The sequence below is a fragment of the Amyelois transitella genome, chromosome 4, assembly GCF_032362555.1.
Source record: "Amyelois transitella isolate CPQ chromosome 4, ilAmyTran1.1, whole genome shotgun sequence".
Lineage (NCBI taxonomy): Eukaryota > Metazoa > Arthropoda > Insecta > Lepidoptera > Pyralidae > Amyelois > Amyelois transitella.
In genome coordinates, this window is record NC_083507.1 from 2,693,189 (window position 1) to 2,708,637 (window position 15,449).

At 36.0% G+C, this 15,449-nt stretch overlaps 2 protein-coding genes across 6 annotated transcripts; both read right to left on the reverse strand.

The window, feature by feature from the left end:
* Window positions 1–5: 5 nt before the first annotated feature.
* Window positions 6–5,904, reverse strand: LOC106129425 (kynurenine aminotransferase). 3 transcript variants are annotated; one of them, XM_013327983.2, is made up of 10 exons: window positions 5,745–5,904; window positions 5,475–5,627; window positions 5,072–5,225; window positions 3,530–3,656; window positions 3,134–3,243; window positions 2,577–2,820; window positions 1,933–2,099; window positions 1,233–1,419; window positions 458–621; window positions 6–198 (listed from the first exon to the last, which is right to left on the reverse strand). In XM_013327983.2, the coding sequence occupies exons 2-10, from the start codon at window positions 5,528–5,530 to the stop codon at window positions 133–135; spliced, it is 1,275 nt and encodes a 424-aa protein (XP_013183437.1). In that variant the 5' UTR covers window positions 5,531–5,627; window positions 5,745–5,904; the 3' UTR covers window positions 6–132. The 3 variants fall into 3 exon arrangements, with proteins under 3 accessions (XP_013183437.1, XP_013183436.1, XP_060810269.1); XM_013327982.2 differs by lacking the exon at window positions 5,745–5,904 and having other exon boundaries at window positions 5,475–5,735; XM_060954286.1 differs by lacking the exons at window positions 5,475–5,627; window positions 5,745–5,904 and having other exon boundaries at window positions 5,057–5,190.
* Window positions 5,905–6,212: 308 nt separating this feature from the next.
* Window positions 6,213–12,225, reverse strand: LOC106129329 (kynurenine aminotransferase). Of its 3 annotated transcripts, none has more exons than XM_013327856.2 (10): window positions 12,120–12,225; window positions 11,826–11,934; window positions 10,076–10,229; window positions 9,724–9,850; window positions 9,189–9,298; window positions 8,600–8,843; window positions 7,984–8,150; window positions 7,403–7,589; window positions 6,738–6,901; window positions 6,213–6,562 (listed from the first exon to the last, which is right to left on the reverse strand). In XM_013327856.2, exons 2-10 carry the CDS (start codon window positions 11,879–11,881, stop codon window positions 6,506–6,508), a joined length of 1,266 nt encoding a protein of 421 aa, XP_013183310.1. In that variant the 5' UTR covers window positions 11,882–11,934; window positions 12,120–12,225; the 3' UTR covers window positions 6,213–6,505. The 3 variants fall into 3 exon arrangements, with proteins under 3 accessions (XP_013183310.1, XP_013183311.1, XP_060810549.1); XM_013327857.2 differs by having other exon boundaries at window positions 11,826–11,963; window positions 12,120–12,224; XM_060954566.1 differs by having other exon boundaries at window positions 12,023–12,173.
* Between the last annotated feature and the right edge of the window lie 3,224 nt (window positions 12,226–15,449).

The window sequence follows — 15,449 nt, forward strand, 5'->3', positions numbered from 1 at the left end:
CGCGTTTTCAAATTGTAAAATGTTTTATTTTGATATTACGTCCATAAAAAAAAAAACAAAAATATATTCATATAATAATATTTAAGTTGTTAACTTAATCAACATTTATGATAGTAAAATTAATTAATTTATTTACAAATGTGAGCGCTTTTGCCATTCTTGAAGTAGTGTGCCAGTCAAGGCTAAGTTTTCGTCTTTCTGAAAAAAGATAAAATAATTGTCATGATCTTTCTGGCGTCAGTCCCGGTTGCCTTTTCTGGAAATAAGCGCAGGGTACTTTATGCTTCAAGTAGAAACTTTGTTTGTGCGATTTATAATTTTCGCTTCTATTGGCTGAAGGCATAGCATATTATATCAATGGAAATACATGGCTATGATTGGCTCATGGCATGTGACGTAGATATCGTCACAAGGTCATTTGAAACTTAATGTTTACTTTGTAAAAATAATAGCTCACCTTAATAAAGCAGAACCTGGCATAATTCTCTCCAAAATGTTTGTGCTCCTTAGAGTAGAATGCTGAGAGTGGAATGGTAACTATGCTGGCTTCTTTGGCGAATTTCTTCGTGAATTTGTAATCTTTGTACTTGTCGGGCTCGGTGCTCAAGTCCATTTTGTTTGCTAAAATAAAATATATTTTCTCAATGGAATGATTCAAAGGCTATGTTTAGATGAATGGCTTAGTGATGGAATCAGATTCAGAGATTGTGACAGGCCACTATTTCACCCAAAAGAAACGTCTATTCCAAGATGTCGCCACTGAAAGATTCTCAAGTTATAAGCCTTTAATTTATACAATCAGCACGGAATCTGACAAATATGAAAGCATAAATGTGCTTATATTTTATTAGTCCTATTTTACGCGACATCTACAGGAAATACTTATGTAGTAATTATATTTTGTGGTATTCTACACACTTAAGAAGTTCATAATTTACTAGTGACTTGGGAATGTCTGCGCTCTTGAGTATCACCTTCAGGAATAGGCGCGTCTATCTAGTGCAGCTTATAACGTTTATCCAATACTAGCGACCCGCCCCGGCTTCGCACGGGTGCAAAATAATAAATGTTATTATACATAAAAAACTTCCTCTTGAATCACTCTACCTGTTACAAAAAACCGCATGAAAATCCGTTGAGTAATTTTAAAGATTTAAGCATACAGCGTAGTGATGAGTTAGTTTAACCTTCAAAGGGTGCAAAGGTCAGATGGAATCGACATAAAAACTCACCTAACTTCGTGTAATCCGCCATAATGAAGTACCCGCCGTCAGGTAGCGTGGTAATGAACCCGTTATCCTTCAGTATCCTGTTCAGCACATCACGTTTGGACACCAACTCCTTGGATATGGAGGACATGTAGCAATCCGGCGTGTTCCATCTGGAGAGTTCGAACTCTATGGCGCGCGCGATCGCTTCCTGTTATGAACAGACCATACGTCACGTTCTTATCCCTTATGGGGTAGACAGAGGCAATATCCTCGAAAATAATGAAGGCCACGATCAGCTGGATGGCTTAGTAGTGGGATGGAGATTGTCAGCGCTGTCGATATCAGGAAGGCCCAGACTATTAATAGTTTCAAAAATCTCGTTAGGTCTCCTTATCTTTCTACTCTATCCTAAGTATATGTTATTATTATGTATTTATCTGTATTTATGCGTATTTGTATGTATTTATATGTATTATATATAGATATATATCCTGTATGTATTTTATTATGTTCAAACATTTATTTATCTTGCTCTGCGCCAACGCCGATCTCCTGTTTGGTTCCCTTCCACCCAAAGGTTGACTGGAAGAGATTGCTTTAGCGATAAGTCCGCCTTTGTACCATCTATATCTGCTTTGTGTTGTTTTGTATGTTTTACTCTTATTGCAATAAAGAGTTTTATCTATCTATCTACCTTAACTATTTTATTTTGGAGTGTTACCTGAATTGGCGTACAATGTGTATACACGCAGTTCTGATGCACAATTTGAAGGTTTTTAAGCAAATTGGCCGGGCCGTACGCCCATCCGACCTTCCAGCCGGTTACTGAGAACATTTTCCCGGCTGAACCGATTGTGATGGTGCGCTCCCACATGCCGGGTAACGTTGCTGGAAAATAACATTTAAAAAATGTGACAAACAGCAAAGAATTACAATCAATGCTATATTCTATTGAGGAAAATTATCGTGAGGAAACAAGCACATCTAAACAACCGAATGTGTCACCATGATACGAGCTGGATTTTGTTCCAGTTGTATCCTTCCAGGGAGGAGTCCAGGATTCACCTTGGACCATGGTCTTGGAGAAGGTCATTAAGCAGTCTTCTTGTCTGACTTTTATGACCTGTTAACGGGAGAATAACTGTCGGTAGAAAATTGTTTAAACACAAGGTTAACGCGTCATACATACATATAATCACATCTATATCCTATGCGGGGTAGATAGAGTTCAGCTGTATGAAAGTGTAATAATAAGAGTATATAATCAAGACTACTGAAAACAATTACGAACAAGCCAAGTGCGGAGCGGGAGGACTCTTAGCACATAGAAATATATAAACTTTATATGTATGTTTAAATCCTTACCTATCCGTACATGTTTCAATGGCTCAAAAACCATCCACTCGTACACTTCATCGGAGACACACAGCACATTGTACTTCTTGCACAGGTCTGCTATCTTCTCCAACTCCTGCCTGGTGAACACCTTCCCCAGGGGATTGTGGGGCGTGTTCAGGATGAACATCTTCGTGCGATCACTGAATAGGGACTCTAACTCTTTCTCGTCCAAAATCCAGTCTGATGACGTCATGTTGTCATGAACTTTTTTCTGGAATTATTTGTTTGCCGTTAGAACATCGGTGGTCAAGGTTAAAATTCGAAAGCGTATCTGTTTCCAATATAATATTCAAAACTTTCATAATCCGAAACCATATTATGTATAAGGACTCGCTTCGATCCCACTGCTGCCACCAAATAATGTTTTCAGAGATACGTGGGTATATAAGTTTTATTTTTAAATGCAAACTATGTTAAGTGCATCTTGACTGACCTCTCCCCAGGATATCCCTGATTTAATCAAGTATAGATATTTCACAATTCATACATCTTTTTATGCAAGCTTGTTTATTGAGGGTACTTACAGGTTTCAAAGGAATGAACTTTGCAACACCACCGGCGCATTGTATCATGGGATCGTAACAGTCGTAGAAAGGCTCAATTACGATCACCTCGTCTCCATGGTCCACATGACCTGGAAGATATATAGCTTAACATACGAGTAGGTGTTTATCGGAAAATTTCCTGACACTTCAACTACAGTTAAACAATAATCACGAAAAAAAATTACGATATCAATCCGAAGTCTATTATCGCAGCATAGTAAGCATGTCTGTCACTTTTCATTCAAAAGATTATATTACATCCGTGGCAAGCTGCGGCCTACTGCGCTGTGGTGTTGGCTGTGACCCCCAGAGCATGGGCAAAAATTTGTATTTTATTTTCACAGATTCAGTTAAACAAGCAGTGTGAATACCTACCTAAAATAGTTGCAAACAGTGCCTCATATGCTCCAACAGTGACCAGGATTTCATTCATAGGGTCAATCTCTTTACCAACCAAAGGGGAATAGAGTTTGGACAGGCTCTGTACCAGTCTTGGATGTCCCTAAAAAAACACCAGCTAAATTAAAGCAACATATTATTATGTAGTGCAGAAGCAAAAATCTGTATGAACCATGGAAAGTGAAAAGCTATAGTCTTTCTTAACCCCATGGGAAGCCTGATAAATATGTATGTATGTGTGAGAAGGTAGATAAAGGGAAAGGGCGCACAACCATTTATTGCAAACTTCCATGCTAGACTGGTAGCAAATAAAAATTAAGTGTATGCCAGCTGTTACTCTTTTTGTGCAGACTGTTAAAGTCTAAAGGAAAAAGCATGTAACGTTTTTAGACCTTTTACATTACGTCATATATGTATGTGTATCGTAATTATAAGCTCTTTTTATCCTATAAAGCTGGGCCTCTTGATTGTAAACTTAAAAAACAATTTATAGTGATGCTTTAATGAAAAGTAGTGAAATATTTTAGCTTGGAATAGGTTTAAATCAAGTATTAGTGACCATGGCTTTTATTTTACTTTAAATAAATTCGAAATTTCCCACCATCGAATGTGTTTTGGAAAGCTCAATAAATAAGATAGATAAACTATTGCACAATAAAAGTAAAACATACAAAAGATACAGAGATGGTACAAAGGCAGACTTATCACTAATGCAATCTCTTCCAGTCAACCTTTGGGTGGAAGAAAACCAAACAGGAGATACCTTTCTAATTGGAAATATTTCTTCCCTCTGGACTTTGCTACGTAAGATAGCTTAAATTCAAGCAAAACCTTCTGCTAGTTATATTCTAGAGATGGAATAATCAACAAAGCAACGAGACAACTAGAATACATATCTGTTTTATGATAACATGAGGGTTATCATTACAGTCTGAAGGTTTGGCCTCCATAGTAATTCTATGCTGATAAATATGTACATGGCAAATAAGCATATCAGTACACAAGAAATGTTCTGAAATATTTAAAATGCTTCAAACATGAGTTATAAACAACCCCTGAAGCATGGCAAGGGTGACACCATTTTTATCACGTGAAAAACTATCGCTGACCTGTTCCACATCATAATTAAAACTGAAATAGCTATAGTATTTCGCGCGATAAAACAGCCTCGCTTGTGCCATGCTATAGGAGCTGTAGAGCATTACTATATTTTTACCCAAGATCATAATATTTCGTAAAGGTTGCTTTAGTGGAGATGCTCTAGCTCTCTCCTTATTCCTGTCATTAAGCCCACTTACATCCTCACCTCTCAGATAAGTCCAGGGTGCACCATTTCACCATGAATCTGGACACTTTGCTCCTTTTTGTCACCAGACCAACATTGAAGTTTGCACTAGATGAATAATGTTATTTCCTTAATCCCTTTTTAACATCCACAAAAAAAAATGTCATGTTTGTATAAGTGCTGGGATCCACATGTTACAATTCATTTAATTAACATACCTATTTAATACTTACAAATCCCCTAGTATATTGATGCATTAAAGGATTTTCTGAATCAGTGGCTTCCATTAAGGCTTTTGGGACATGACTCGGTGCATGGAAGTCTGGCAAACCTTGTCCTAGATTGAGTTTAGGCTTAATATCAGCTACCAGTTGGATGTATTCAACCCTGGAAATTATTTTATCTAATATAATTTTTTTAAGGTATATTAATTCTTGAAGGTGCAGATTTTTTTTTTAGAAATTGTATTGTTTTATATGGATGAATATTAAAATTAATAAATACCTGACAAATACCTAAGAGTTTTCATTTGATAATTAAACATTTATTCCGAAATATGGAGCCACAAAAATATAATCAATGTAAACAAAGTCATGGACTGAAACTAATTACATAATAAGTTAAAAGAATGCTAACCAAACACTTTTCTCGCCGGTCCCGTAGCGGGCAGGTAGACGAAATTTGTCACTCATATTTGTATGCACCTTGGTCGTTGAAAACTCCTTTATATTTATTTGAGTCACAGCAATCTTCCTCACTTCTAAAACACCAAGCAACACCCGTCTCCCGCTAAACATGTTATCATAAAAATATTTTAATGAAGAACTGACAGAAGTAAAACAATAACAATTTAAATGTCAACTAGCTTATCTGATTTGTGCGTTGAGTTTGGAAATAATACGTCACCTGATTTATTCTTATAATCGTTATTACGTCAGCCTTTTAATTACTTTGCATTCCTGATAATGAGTTTAGGTAAATAAATAAATTATGTCTTCTTCACGTTATAAAACAATAATAAAAAAATGTAAATAACAAACTTTTAGCTATTTTGCTTGAATGACAAACTATCAGCTGTCAGTGTCACTTGCTAGTATTTTAATTTACTAGCACTGACGCACTTCAGCATAGTTCATGCGGCCAAAACCTACTCATTTTAAAAAATGAAAAGTATGTACCCAGCAATTAAAAGCAATTAGAATATACAAACGGCTTCCTCGACAATAACTACATCTGTTTCTTCCTCCTGGCTTTAGTCCTTGTTGCATCCTCGCCACTCTGGAGAGGAGCCCGTGGTTTGCCTTTTGACCATGGATCTTGGATTGGTTTAGTCAGGTTTTACCATTAGGATAAATAAGTAAACAATAAAAAAAATCGGTTGGACAATCTATTTTACTTTCATATCTTCTTAATTAAATATTAAACATTACAGTACTAGGAAATATTTTACTCACAATAAGAACGTTTTCAAATAAAGAAAGAAAAATCTACTGAAATAACTGTCATTGCAACTTCTAAATTTGTAAGTATCGAGGATCATAAAAAAACTCTTCTGACAGGACCTTTCTTCGTCAACCTAGGAATCAGATGCTGTACGAGTTTAACTTTTTCTTTTAACTTTTTATGTAGTTATTAAAATACAGTAAGTAGGTACCTATCGTCGTAATCTAACGTCGTTTCCACTCTTGAAGCAACTTTTCAGCTAAGGCTAGATTTTCATCTTTCTGTAAATAAAAAAAAAATGTCATGTATGTAAGTGATGTCAATTATTATCTTTTATCTAAATGTACATGTTCTATTCACAAAATAGATTTAACTATTGCCCTAACTACTTACTTATTTACATAGGTAAAACTCTAATGTTTTTTTTAGGAACACTTATGATTCTTAGAAGCTCACCTTTATAAAGCAAAATCGAGCGTAATTTTCTCCGAGGTTTTTATGCTCCTTAGAATAGAAAGCCGACATTGGAATGGCGAGAATGCCAGCTTCCTTTGCAAATTTCTTCGTGAATCTATAATCTTTGAATTCGTCTTTTTCAGTGCTCAGATCTAATTTGTTTCCTGTAATTATATTAATGTAGGTAAATTCTAAAATTAACCGTACTAAACTACATAAGGAATATATTACTTATTTATAGATGGATGTAGGTATGCATAGTTTGGACATAGTGGATATTTTTGGAGACTTGCTGATAAGACGATGCATATATTTTGTAGATTCACCTTAAAAGGTTGCGGAGGACAGGCGCGAGTCGCTTCGTGTAAAAACCTAAATTACCCAATTCAGTATCAAGGACCAATTCAGTAGCAAATAGTAGGTAATAAACTCCGCCTGTGACCTTGATAGGGTACTAACCCTGTCAAGGTCACAGGCGGATGCCATCAGAATTAACGCCAGGATCATAAAGATTTAGATAGATAGGTACCTACTCTAATAACCTATAATCAGAAGTAGCGTTCATCCTCAGGAAAGAAGCAATTAGGGCAAACTTCAAGAGAAGTACTTAATCAAGATTCGACTGCTTATATACTTAGTTGTTCTGTAGTTATGAAAGTTCTCACCTAATTTAGTCCAGTCAGCCAGTATGAAGTATCCTCCATCAGGGGGTGTGGTTATAAACCCGTTATCCTTCAGTATCCGGTTCAGCATGTCCCGCTTCGACGTCAGTTCCTTAGCTATCGAGAACATGTAGCACTCTGGAGTTTTCCATCTGGCCATTTCGAATTCTAAGGAGCGGGCGATTGCTTCCTGTGAATATACTGGCATTGTAGTTACTTGTAACTTTCCTTGGAAAGTGGCGTAGGTGAGACGTGAGATGCTTCGTTCAGAAACCTGACTAACTTAATCCCGGGACCTAGTCATGGGTGAACCACGTTCCTATCCAGAGAGGTCGCAACTAAAATTTACGCCAGAAGTATGATGATGTCAGTTTCAGGAACTTAGAAGAAGTTTCTTGAAACAATTGTGTTTTAAGAAACTTCTTCTAAGTTCTTCTCTTTCATTGGAAAGAGAAGGGATAGCATAAAGAAGTTGGAGAACAGGTAGCGAAACATTACTCTGGGAACATTAAAAAGATTTGGTCACATTGACAACCTCATTGTTGGGATTGTTTAAAGAATGTGTATCGATAAACGTGTCATACCTGAACGGGAGTACAGTGAGTATATATACAATTTTGGTGAACGACTTGTAAGTTCCGAAGCAGGTTGGCCGGGCCGTACGCCCAGCCGACCTTCCAGCCGGTGACGGAGAACGTTTTTCCGGCTGAGCCGATTGTGATGGTGCGCTCCCACATGTCTGGTAATGTTGCTGTAAAATAAGCGGCAGTATTATTTGTAAGAAAATAGGAAGGTCATATTTTGTGGAAACTGGTAAGTAAAGGAAAAAAGGCCGAGTAAGTACATATTATCGCTGCTGCAGTCTGCAGGACTTAGTACAGACAGAAAGGTTTAAGAAATGCCGGTTTGATGTGAACAAGTTATGCTAATTGATGGTCTCAATAACCATGGAGAAGAAAGTTGCTTTGAAAGCAAACAAAATATGTCCTAATCAGTTGATCACAGGGTTAAGTTTTAGATCACAGAACCACACAAAAACAAACATTATTTGTGTGGTTATTTGGCGTAACTTTTAGGCTGTGGTAAGTGTGGCGTTCATTTACAGGATTCTAGACAAAGGAAAAAACGGGTTATAGTTTCAGAATGTCCAGAAGTCATAAAAGCTTATCAGCTTTTCATTCACATTTTGTCCTGTCTTACCTATGCGAATATGCTGAAATGGTTCAAACACCATCCACTCATACACTTCGTCCGACAAACACAGCACGTTGTACTTCTTGCACAGGTCTGCTATCTTCTCCAACTCCTGCCTGGTGAATACCTTCCCCAGGGGATTGTGAGGCGTGTTCAGGATGAACATCTTCGTGCGATCACTGAATAGGGACTCCAACTCTTTGTAGTCCAACACCCAATCTGCTGCCGTCATGTCCTCGTGTATTTTATTCTGGAAGAATTTTTGTAGTCCCTATTAGTTTTTGTAACTAGATTAACGATGTTATACAAGGATACCGATAGGCCACGTTCAGCAGTTTAGCTTTAGGATAGAATTGAGATTCAAATAGTGACAGGTTGCTAGCCCATCGCCTGAAATAAGAATCCCAAATAAGCCTTTGGTCCCCTTAGTCGCCTCTTACGACTTAGAAGAGGAAAAAAAGACTACAATACTAGGCAAATACGTGACGATTGCAAATAAATATTTTTTATTTTATGATATTCTACAGAGAAACACAAACAGAAACCAATTGTTCTTGTGCGGTTACTAAAAGAAAATCAACTCTGTTGTGCTTACCGGTTTCAAAGCAATGAACTTTGGGACGCCACCGGCACATTTGATCATAGCTTCGTAGCAGTCGAAGAATGGTTCAATGACAATTACCTCGTCTCCATCTTCCACGTGGCCTGAAATTGTAGACGGTAAATTTATTTTTTTTACACAAATTTTTTTGTACCGAGACATGATGGTTTACTTTTACGCCGTTCTTTTTAGAGAGTCAATAGTAGGTCTTCTATATTATTATGGAGATTACGCCAACCCGTGCTGGAAAAAAAAGTAGAAGAATAGTAAGAGACAATAAAACGACTTAATTACCCAAGGCAGCAGACAGGAAGTGGACCGTTAAATCTTTGCAAAACTTTTAATCGATTTTAACTTTGACCTTGCGAGGTCGCAATTGGTACTAACGTAGGGTGAATGATGTCTTTAATGGGCACTGAGTTTTGAAGCTAACTGCTGCGGTGCGACCGGGAAAGCGCGACATGAGAAAGAGAAAGCATAGACATACAAATCTGACTCCATTATTTCATTCCTTTCCATAGACATTTACCTAAAATGGCCGAATAAAGGGCACCGTATGCCCCAGCAGTCACCAATATTTCATTCATAGGGTCTATTTGCCTGCCGATCAATGGGGAATACAGTTTGGATAAGTTTTGTACCAGTCTTGGATGACCCTGAAAGAGATTATAATATTAAATTAAAGCAGAGTTTTTCACGAAAATTGATATGCGTGCACGATTAGGTATGTTTTATTTTCTCTCTTTTTCTATCTCAAGGTCTATTGAGATGGAAAGGAAGGCACAACTGGTTGTACTTTGCTTCTCTCCAGAAAGGTGAGGGTGTAACCAGGATTAGTGCCAGGATCAAGAAGACCAGTTTAATGTTTGAAGTATACTTACAAATCCTCTGGTATACTGATTTAGTAGAGGGTCATCCGAAGTGGTGACTTCTGCTAAAGCCTTCGGGACATGGCTCGGGGCAGGGAAGTCTGGAAACCCTTGCCCAAGGTTCAGCTTTGGCTTTACTTCTGCTACCAGTTGGATGTATTCAACCCTGAAAATTGATGGCTTTGATCAAAATAATTACATTACTTTCAAAAATAATTTGTGTATGATTTGATTCTGATCACGTCTATATACCTTGCGGAGTAGATAGGGCCAACAGTTTTGAACAGACTGAAAGGCACCTGTTGTACATTATACGTGGATAAAATTTAAATAAATAAATTAAGGCCACTTAAAGCTGTTTGGATTAAGGGGTATACCTATACGTGACTATATGTATGTTTGTATGTTAGGCTGTATGGCTTCATGACGGAAGCCCATCGTCTACAAGAAGAATCTCAAAGAATAAACGCCTTTCCCTTAGTCGCCTTTTACGACATCCATGGAAAATATATGGGAGTTCTATCCTACAGCGCCGGAAACCACAGGGCACAATGATTTAATTATAATTTTATGGTTGGCTATCAAAATTTAGTTAAAAAAACTTTCCGCGGTCTACGTTCCTAACTCATATACCTACCGTGTGAATAAAAATCAATGAAACTTTTCTATAACCTTAATACTCGATACCATAGGAATCAAATAATTTCTTGTTACTATATACCTACTTCTAATTATGCATATGATTATTATACTACCTACATTTTCAATGGTGGCTTTTAAAACAAAACCTTGATCAAATAGGGGACGTCCTCGAAAAAGGTCAGGTCAAAATCACGCGAAACCTATTTGCCTATCCATCTGGAAAAGGAATGATTTTATGTATGTTTCTTATAGAGATTTAATACAGACGAAGTAGCGAGCAACAGCTAATTTAATATATTATCGTTATTTGTTATTATCCCTATAAGTTGCCATTTTCTATCATTCATCTAAGTAAAATAAGCTTGTTATAAAAAAGAACCACTTCCGATCAATATCCTCCTTTTTTTAGTTGGTTAAATTTCTTAAACCTTATCCTAAGTGTACCTAACAAAGACATTCGCCCCGAAACGCGAGATAATCGCGGACAAACATACATATGATACAAGTTAATCTGAGAACAACCTTTTTTTAACGGCGGCGAAAGAGTAGGTTTAATTAAGTAGGTAGTAACTAGGTAGGTACTTTGTTATTGATAAGATAACATTTATCTTAACATTATGAATGCATAATAATTTTGTATTAACCACGACTAAATAGACTGTAGCTAATTAACCTACTTACTGTATTAATTACTATTAGGTACTGTTTCTAGTGTATTGTATTATGTTTTTTTTATACTCGTATGCGACAAAAAAATTTACAAACAGACTTACTTACCTCAGTACTACAAAATTAAGAACAAGTGGCACAAAGTCTTCGGAATTCTCAATTAACATTTTAATAGACAGGCTTGAAGTATGTATAGTTGTACTTTAGGCATCTTACTGTTTCAATTATTCAAAAATTAATAATTTTACTTACCTACTTAGGTACTACGAAATTCTATACTTAAAAAGGATGAAAAACAAAATAAGATAATAAACAAGAATTTTTACTATAAATAGGTAAATTATGTATGTTAATATTATAATTATAAAAAACTGAAACTCAAAAGTTTCATAGTGTTGAACATGAAACCTTCTTTTTCGAAAGTCGGTTAAAAACTTTAATTTCCACTTACCACACACTTTTCTCACCGGTTCCATAGCGCGGTGGCAGCCTAAATTTATCACTCATGCTTCGCACAGTTGTTGGAAATGCTTTTGTATGTCTCTGTTTCAAGGTAACTTCTGTAAAACCAAACAGCAAGCGTCTCCCTCTAGACATTATTCAAAAGAAAAATAAAAAAAACAAAAACAAGACAACGCGTAACTATACTTAGATAACAGTATTTATGTCATAGGCCAAATAATCTTGATAAAAAAAAGTAAAACATGACGGGGTTGTCACTTGGTCATATAATCGGATACATTACCAAGATAAAATGGCTTGATCTCATCGGCTGTCGGCAAATGACAGACGCGACTTATTTATTCGAGGTCTGATGCTTCTGTCGTCGTTATCATTACAACCGACTTAATTGCAAATAGATTTTAATATCAAACTGACAATACTTACAACCTATTGTTAACTCGGTTCTTTAAATATGATCTTTAACTTTCTCAAAATAAGAATCATAAATACTTAATTAATGCATTCAACTCGTTAGAACTTCAAGCGTGTGTTGCGTTCAGATATTTTTAATACAAAAACTAAAATAAAATTCATACTCTTGCATTTTTGTATGTCCTTTTTATTTACATAATCGTGTAATTTTGGTGGAATTCTATTATATTTTTCTTACCTACATGTAATAAGAAACAATAGAATAGCATCAAAATACCTATTAAAATATATACAAACATTTTATGTAAGTATAGAAAATATAGTAAATTGTATCCGAACACAATATCGGAAGAAAATATATCTCAAACAAATAAATAAATACTACCGTTTGTTTACACATAAACATAATAACTTGCTTATACCTACGCGTAGGCTTAAATACATATAAGCTGTATACGTAATCGAAAAAATAAATAATGCCTTAAAACTTTGCTTAATCTCTTTTAATTTGCAAAATTCCTTACTATTTTTCGAAAGAAAACCTTTACTTTTATTAATGCAATTACGCTGCGATAAGTTTTAGCCATCTTGCTAAAGTTGTTTATTTATTTACCTATCATTTTAAATAATATAGTCCAGTTTGTTTCATGTCCTTTCATTAACAAATTTAAAAAGTTATCCAAGTCTGTAGATAAACAGGTTTATTGACCAAATGATGATTTAACTTTGGTTTATGAAGTCTGTATCGGTTTTGTTTGACAAACAATATTCAACATTCCGACACCCCTTTGAATTTTTTTGTGGCAGTTGTTAGTACTTATGTCAAAGCCAGTCATGTACGCCTTTTAGTAACATATATAGCTATTACATAGTTTAAGTCTGATAATGCTTATTTTCCAGCTGAACGTGGCACTTCAGTATTTTCGAGGCTATTGGCCCTGTCTACAGCAAAGCATAGGTTTGACCCTAGAAATTGACACTTCCAAGGTGCGCAAATAACAATTTTTCATATAAAAATCACGCAGCGTAATATTACTATGTAAGGTTAAAATAACGTTTATTTATTTATAACTTTGATTAAAATTCATGTGTTTATATTATTCATCTGATAAAAAAAAATCTACATTTATTTATTGTTTTTGTACATTAGGTATTATCAGCAACATGCTTCGGTAAATGCTGACAGAAACTCATCAGCAACACGCTTCATAATAAATTTAAATTTAAATTATAGCGCAAATAGAACTACCTTATTATATTGTACTGATGTGGAATCTCATTAATATCAGGACAACATTAAATTTGCTTTCGCCAGAAATAATTGAAGGCTTTTGTGATTGTGGCACAATGAGGCATAAATTTCCATACCGTTGATTCTGTTGGTAAAATATGGTTTTTCATTCAGTCGATCCCCTACTTATGGACTACGAAGACTGAATATTAAAATAACTCGTATAACATAATATAGTGTCTTCGATTGCAATTTTGGTATTCAAAGTTAGTATATCCGCTATACAATGTTAGTATATTGTGAGATGGTTTGGCATAGTCTTAACGACTCGCTGTCTGCCTAAATAAAAAAATGTCTTAGGATATATCTTCCTCTTGATTTTTAGTACTTTTAACGTCCTTGTGTTACCTCCAATTGAAAATTAATCATTTCACAAATATGATCCATTGCAACGACGTCCTGGCAAAGGGTCAGGTCAAGAGTACCCGAAACCGCCGAGCTTGCATGAAGAGTATGCAGTATGCAGAGATCGTAGCAAGTGGAAAAATTTAGTCTCTGCCTACCCCTCCGAGAAAGAGGCGTGATTTTATGTATGTATGTATGATCCATTGCCCAATTTTTCATTATCCGTAAATAATATGTCCTCATCTAACCAGGTTGTCTTGCAAAGACTGCAAAGGTCAGACGGGGAAAGCGCTGTGTAAAAACCTGATTTCTCTGTCTAGAATCCTGGTTACAGGCGACTGGGTTCCACTACACAGAGAAAACGTGAGGTGGAGAAGTACACCATTATTTTGTGTCGCTTCGAGGAGTTCGATCACAGGTGTTTACATATTTTATTTATTACTAGCTTTCCGCCCGCGGCTTCGCTCACGTGTAATTCGGTTATATATAGCGTTTTTTAATGATCTCGACAGGGCTTTTTCTTCCACAGGCTGAAATCTTGTTACAACTGGAATTAAATATAGCCTGTGTTACTCAGGGATGATGTAGCTTTCTAATGGTGAATGTTTGAAATCGATTCAGTAGTTTCGGAGTTTATCGATTACATGTGTAAACAAACAAACATATAAAAAAATAGATTGTTCCTCTTTATAATATTAGTATACATACAAATCTATATAGAAAAAGTAAAGCGAGACAAAATCATCGTCTCAAAAGAAAAAAAAAACAGGATTTATAGGACGAAGAGGCCTTACAGGATTTCCTTCTGTTTAAGTATTTGCGTCTGATAGTCAAATATTTGAATCCCATGTGAATGAGCTGATGATGGAAGGTACAACTCCTCAACGGTTAGGAGTTGAAAGAAAATTCTTACGAAGTTATACGTACATGTGAGGCTATTAGGTTGACCTGATAATAAAAAGTAAATCTCATTAACGTTAAGAATTTAGGTGAAAATGGATGCGGACAAATTTCGTCTCTTCACTTGTTTCCTTTTAGCTGTTTGTATGGGTAGTGTTAACACAAAATAGGGATTTAAAGGCGTGATGTTATTAATGTTATGCATGTATGTACATAATTATGTATGTTATTATGTATGTTAAAGAGACGACTGAAAGTTGTCATACAAAGTCTTTTTTTTTAAGGATGGGAAATCATCAAATGACCTCTCCCGCTCTGGGTGGAACGGAAGGGAGTGTCAGACTTTTACTGACTAAAACCCACCTCGTTCCTTCAGTTGCCCTTTGCGTTCCGGGGCCACGGTATCTCGTTAGAACTTTCCCGCAGCCCCGGCTCAGTTTATCCGGTTTCCCCCCCTTGGGGGTTGATATTTCAAAAATCCCTTCTTAGTGCTCACTTATGTTACTAAAGGAACCTCTGTTCAAAATCTCAGACTCCTATACCGAGCGGTTTCGGCTGTGCGTTAATAAATCAGTCACCCAATCGCACCCCCTAAATCACGATTGGAGGGAAATTTTGAAAAAACTTATAATGTCAAACATATTTACTTGCCTATGTACGTGT